General features: G+C 72.9%; 2 protein-coding genes across 2 annotated transcripts in view; one reads left to right on the top strand and one right to left on the bottom strand.

Moving 5' to 3' along the window:
* Window positions 1–5017, top strand: part of LOC104829357 (zinc finger protein 208-like) — an 81741-nt gene that overhangs the window by 34778 nt on the left and 41946 nt on the right. The gene's annotated exons all lie outside the window — the stretch shown is intronic.
* SSPO (SCO-spondin) overlaps window positions 1–5017 on the bottom strand; it is a 34946-nt gene that overhangs the window by 7932 nt on the left and 21997 nt on the right. The window contains exons 45-59 of the mRNA XM_010562247.1: window positions 4778–4957; window positions 4523–4645; window positions 4247–4373; window positions 3983–4108; window positions 3807–3898; window positions 3511–3678; window positions 3150–3402; window positions 2637–2698; window positions 2396–2542; window positions 2155–2321; window positions 1644–1804; window positions 1140–1360; window positions 676–717; window positions 390–563; window positions 8–211 (exon numbers count right to left, since the gene is read on the bottom strand). Of these exons, the coding sequence (XP_010560549.1) occupies window positions 8–211; window positions 390–563; window positions 676–717; window positions 1140–1360; window positions 1644–1804; window positions 2155–2321; window positions 2396–2542; window positions 2637–2698; window positions 3150–3402; window positions 3511–3678; window positions 3807–3898; window positions 3983–4108; window positions 4247–4373; window positions 4523–4645; window positions 4778–4957 (2247 nt within the window). The remainder of the gene's footprint in view (window positions 1–7; window positions 212–389; window positions 564–675; window positions 718–1139; window positions 1361–1643; window positions 1805–2154; window positions 2322–2395; window positions 2543–2636; window positions 2699–3149; window positions 3403–3510; window positions 3679–3806; window positions 3899–3982; window positions 4109–4246; window positions 4374–4522; window positions 4646–4777; window positions 4958–5017) is intronic.

The raw sequence follows: 5017 nt of genomic DNA, 5'->3' as shown, positions 1-5017 counted from the left end.
CCCTGGCAGGCCTGCAGGTTGCAGAAGCGGTGCTGGGCGTTGGCGCTGAGGATGTCGGGGCACCAGTGGCCCCCCAGCCCGGGGGGGGTGTAGGCGCGCAGGCGGAGCTGCAGCCCCCCGCCACAGCTGCGGGAGCAGCCACCCCATGGTCCCCACGGCGTCCACCGGCAATCCTGGCCGGCACAGGACTCCCCCGGGCATGGGGGGGTGGCTGTGGGGACACCAGAGCTGGCACCACCAGCACCTGCACCCCCGCGCCTGGCAGCCCCCAGAGCCTTGGGGAGGGGGGACAGAGGGACCCCCCCCCCCCAGTCCCCTGCATGAGCAGTGGGGCAGAGAGACCCTCCCAACCCACCTGCACAGTGGGACAGGTCCCCCCCATAGCCCACCTGCGCAGTGGGGCAGGTTGCAGGCCCGCTGCTGGACGCTCTCCCCACCGCAGCCCCCAGCCCGGCTGCAGGAGCGGCTGCGGCTCTTGGTGGCCGGAGCCTCCGGGTGGGTGCAGGTCTTGGAGCAGGGGGTCCAGGGGGACCAGGGGCCGAAGCCCTCCTCTTCTTCAGCGCCTGGCCCGGGACGAAGGCTCCCCATCAGCGGGGTCAGCCAGGGGCGTGAGACCCCCCCCATCCCCAAGCCCCCCACCAGGGTCAGGGGTCCCGAGGCAGCATCCCCCCTCACCTGGGGTGGTGGGGCCAGGCTCCGGCGTGGGGACGGTCGTTGCTGGGGGGGGCGAAAGCAAATGCCATGACATCCCTAAACCCCCCGGCCCCTGGGCAGGATCTGGCCCACTAGGGTGGGGTGGTGGGACCCACGGCCCCATGGGGCAGAGGGGATGGAGATGGGGAGGGGGCTGTGACCCATGGCAGGGCAGAGGGGACAGGGATGGGGGTGACCCACAGCAGGGCAGAAGGAATGGAGCTGTGACCCATGGCATGACATGGAGATGGGGCTTGGACCCATGGCAAAGGGGACAGGGATGGGGCTTGGACCCATGGCAAAGGGGACAGGGATGGGGCTGGGACCCACGGCATGACATGGGGACAGGGCTGTGACCCACGGCAGAGGGGATGGGAATGGGCCATGACCCAGGGACTGGCACTGGGGCTGTGACCGGGACCCACGGCAGAGGGGCCGGGACCCACCGGGGCAGTCAGGGCTCTGGCAGTACTTGCTGTCGGTGCGGGGGCCGGCACAGTCCCGGCCACCGTTGGCGGGCGGGGGACTGGTGCAGCCCCGCCGGCGGGTCATCAGTCCCAGCCCCCCGCAGCTGGGAGAGCAGGGGCTCCAGGGACCCCAGGGCTCGAACCCCCCGTCCCGTCGGCATCCTGGCTCCGAGCAGTGCAGCCGGCCGTGCAGGCAGGTGCTGGGCAGGGGGGGCAGCCATCAGGCAGGAGCCATGGGGCAGGGGCTGGGTGATGGACAATGGGGAAGGGGGCGGTGGGGTGGTGGGGAAGGGCAGTGGGGTGCTGGGTGATGGGGAAGGGCAGTGGGGTGGTGGGGAAGGGAAGTGGGGGTGATGGGGAAGGGCAGTGGGGTGCTGGGTGATGGGGAGGCATGATGGGGAAGGTCAGTGGGGTGCCAGGCTGTGGGGAAGGGCAGTGGGGCACATGGTGGTTGGGGAAGGGCAGCGGGTGCTGGGCACTTACCAGTTGGTGCAGGTGGTATGGATGGTGCTGCCCGGGGGCAGCTCCTGGCCCGGCACGAGGAAGGGGAACCCAGGGGTGCCCGGGCCGGGGGGGTCCAGGGGGGTGGCAGAGCCGTTCTGCAGCTCCCGCAGGAGCTCTGCCGTCAGCACGCAGGGGCACTCCTGCACCGCACCTGGCCTCGAACCCACGGCTCTGGGGGGCACCCGTGGCCCCGGGGAGCCCCCAGTGTCCCGGGGAGCCCCCACCACCCCAGAGAGTACCCATGGACCTGGGATCCCCCAGCATCCCAAGGAGCACCCCTTGTCCCAGCTAGCACCCACCACCCCAAGGAGCACCCACTGCCTCGGGGAGCCCCCACCACCCTGGGACCCCCCCAGCTTTGGGGCCACCCTGTGAGCAGGCACCAGCCCCCCCCCCCCCATCCCAGTGCCGGGGAAGGCAGCACCCAGGGGTCACCCCTCGGAGAGGGGTCCGGGGCAGGGGAGCGCACCGTGGGGTGCCGGGGACTCACCAAGAGGCAGGTGCCGTGGTGCAGGTAGGTGCCAGGGGGGCAGTGGCAGCCCTCCTGGCAGCCCCCCCAGAAGCAGCCCACCCGGCCGGCCAGGTGGGCGCAGCTATAGGGGCAGCCCTCGTCCCGCTGGCACTCGCGGTACAGCCGCCCCGCCGGGCAGCCCGCCTCTGCGCCAGCACCGGGGCTCAGCACCGGGGCTCAGCGCCGGGGCTGGGGGGCAGGGCTGGGGGCCGGTACTCACCCCGGCACACCTGGGTGTTGCAGATCTGGCTCTGCAGGCCCAGCCCCGGGCACGCCGGCTGGTGGCACTGCCGCCGGCGCAGCCGTTCACCGCCGCCGCAGGAAACGCTGCAGGGGCCCCACGGTGACCACGTGCCCCACAGCACCTCTGCGGGCACAGGAGGGAGAGCGGGATGGCACGGGGCGCCGCCGGCTCACATGGAGCCGTGCGGGGGCTGGTGCAGGGGCGGCCTCAGCCTCACCGGCAGCGGGGGCATTAGCCGGCGCTGCACCGGTGCCGACGCCAGCCCCGACACCCACAGCCCTTGGGAAAAAGGCCCCAGGGGGATCTGCTCAGCCCCACCGCATCACCCACACCACAGCACATGGCACCACAGCACATGGCACCGTGCTGTGCCGCACTGCATGGCACCGCACGGCACCACGCTCTCCAGGGCAGCACATTGCATTATGCTGTGCCACATGGCACCGCGTGGCACTGCACGGCACAGCACTGTGCCAAGGCAGCATTGCCTTCCAGGGACCCCCCACCCCGTGCTGCCCCGTGCCACCCTGTCCCCCCACCCCCACACTGTGTGCCCCCCGGCACCACAGCCATGCCGGGACCCCCACCCAACCCCGGTGCCACCGCTGCCGGCCGGTACCTGGGCAGGGCTCCGTGCTACACACCATCGTCCCAGCCGTGCAGGTACTGCATGAGAGAGGGGGTCAGTGGGGGGGACCCCGGATGGGGACCCCGGCGGCCGCATGCTCACCAGTTGTTGCAGGCATCGAGCGTGGCAGTGTCACCAGGCTGGTAGAGGCGGCCGTGGTGGTAGCAGAGGCAGCGGCCAGGCGGCACGCAGCTCTGGTTCTGCAGCAGGAGCCCGGCCGGGCAGGCGCAGCCGTTGTGGCAGAGCGCGGCACATTCCACGCCCATGCCCTGGTCCAGGCAGAGCCGCGGGCAGGGCCCCCCGCCGCGCTGGCACTCCTCCACCGTCTGGTAGACCATGTTCCCTGGGCACCGCGCTGCAAGGAGAATGAGCAGTGGGGCTTGGTGTTGTCTGCTACCGGTGCTGCCTGGCAGTGGGGCTGGGCATCGGCCACCACCGGCACTGCCCAGCATGGGGCACCCACCTTGGCAGGGCTGGGTGTTGCAGTCCCGTGTCTGGACGTGGGGGCCGGCACAGTCGGGGCCCCCGTGCACCGGGGTGGTGCAGGCCCGGTGCCGCCTCTGCTCGCCGGAGCCACAGGGAGCGGAGCACTGGGACCAGGGCGTCCAGGCACTCCAGCCGGTGCCGGGCTCTGCCGGGGACAGACCAACACGTGGCACTTGAGGGGCCACCGCGGCACCGGGCTCGGGGGTCCCTGGGCTGGCACCGGCACAGCCTCCACCATCTCCGGTGCCGCCGTGGGGCTTGGTGGGCGCCTACCGGTGCCGCAGGGCTCGTGGCACTCTCGCACCTCCCGGGCCTCCCCGGCGCAGGGGGCTCCACCGGCAGCTGCCGCGGGGTTGGAGGGTGACCTGCGGGAAGGCGCCGCATGGCTGCCCATCCACGGGGCACCGCCACCCCCATCGCCGTGGGGCAGAGCCCCCCCAGCCCCGCACCTGAACCTCTCCTGCGTCCCCGCGCCGCAGCCGCCATCACACCGGGTCCAAGGTGACCAGGCAGACCAGCCGCAGTCCACGGCGCAGGCCACATCCTCGCACGTCACCATCCCATCCCGGCACACGCTGGGGACGGGCGCCGGGCTCAGCCACGGGACGGGCAAGGGACACCCCCCACAGGCCCCGGTGGGGGTCCTGGTGAGCCTGGCCTGCAGGCAGCACCGGGGTGCAGGTGGGGCGCAGGTTCGCGGTGTCGGCGCTCACCACCGGCGGCAGCCCCGCAGGAAGACCTCACCGGGCAGCCGGTGCTCCTGGGGCAGGTGGCACCGGCACTGGCTGGCATTGACGCAGCCGCCGTCCTGCAGGTACAGCCCCGGCGGGCACCGGCAACCTGCCCGGTGGTGTGCCCTCAGCACCGGCACCACCGGCACCTGCCGCCACCGTGCTGGGCACCGGCATCCCCCACCACCCCCAGCCCCCCATTCTGGCACCGTGATGTCCCCAGCCGCTCCCCGTGCCCCCCCCAGCCCCATCACTCACCCTCCTGGCAGGGGCTCGGGCAGGTGCTGTTGGTGCTGAGGTCCCCGCAGGTCTGGGGGCAGGGGGGCACCTGCCTCCCCTCACAGCCCCCGGCCCCCACAAACACCATCTGGGGGTCGCAGGCTGGAAGGGAGGGGGGCAAACAGGGATGCTCAGGGACAGGGTGCTCCCCCAGTCACCCCAGTGCCAGGCCCCTGCACCCCGGCACGCTCTCCCCCCCCCGGCGGGGGTCACCCCATCCCCCCCCCCCCATACCTGGGGGCTCCCCACAGGGCTGCAGGTTGCAGGGCTGGCTCTGGAGGGTGCCCCCGAGGCAGGGCTGCCCCCCATTCTTGGGGGGGGGATCGCTGCAGCTCCGTGTCCGGCTCCGCACGCCCCCCCCGCACTCGGCATCGCAGGGGGACCAGGACCCCCAGGCCGCCCACCCGCCGGGCACTGGGGGGAGAGGGTGGGGGGCAGCGGGGAGGCAGAGGGGGTGGGCACCCCCTGCCCACC

This window comes from Haliaeetus leucocephalus, unplaced genomic scaffold (assembly GCF_000737465.1).
Source record: "Haliaeetus leucocephalus isolate CR32 unplaced genomic scaffold, Haliaeetus_leucocephalus-4.0 Scaffold0, whole genome shotgun sequence".
NCBI lineage: Eukaryota > Metazoa > Chordata > Aves > Accipitriformes > Accipitridae > Haliaeetus > Haliaeetus leucocephalus.
Note: the sequence above shows the minus strand (reverse complement) of the source record. Positions and strands in the feature narration are given on the sequence as shown.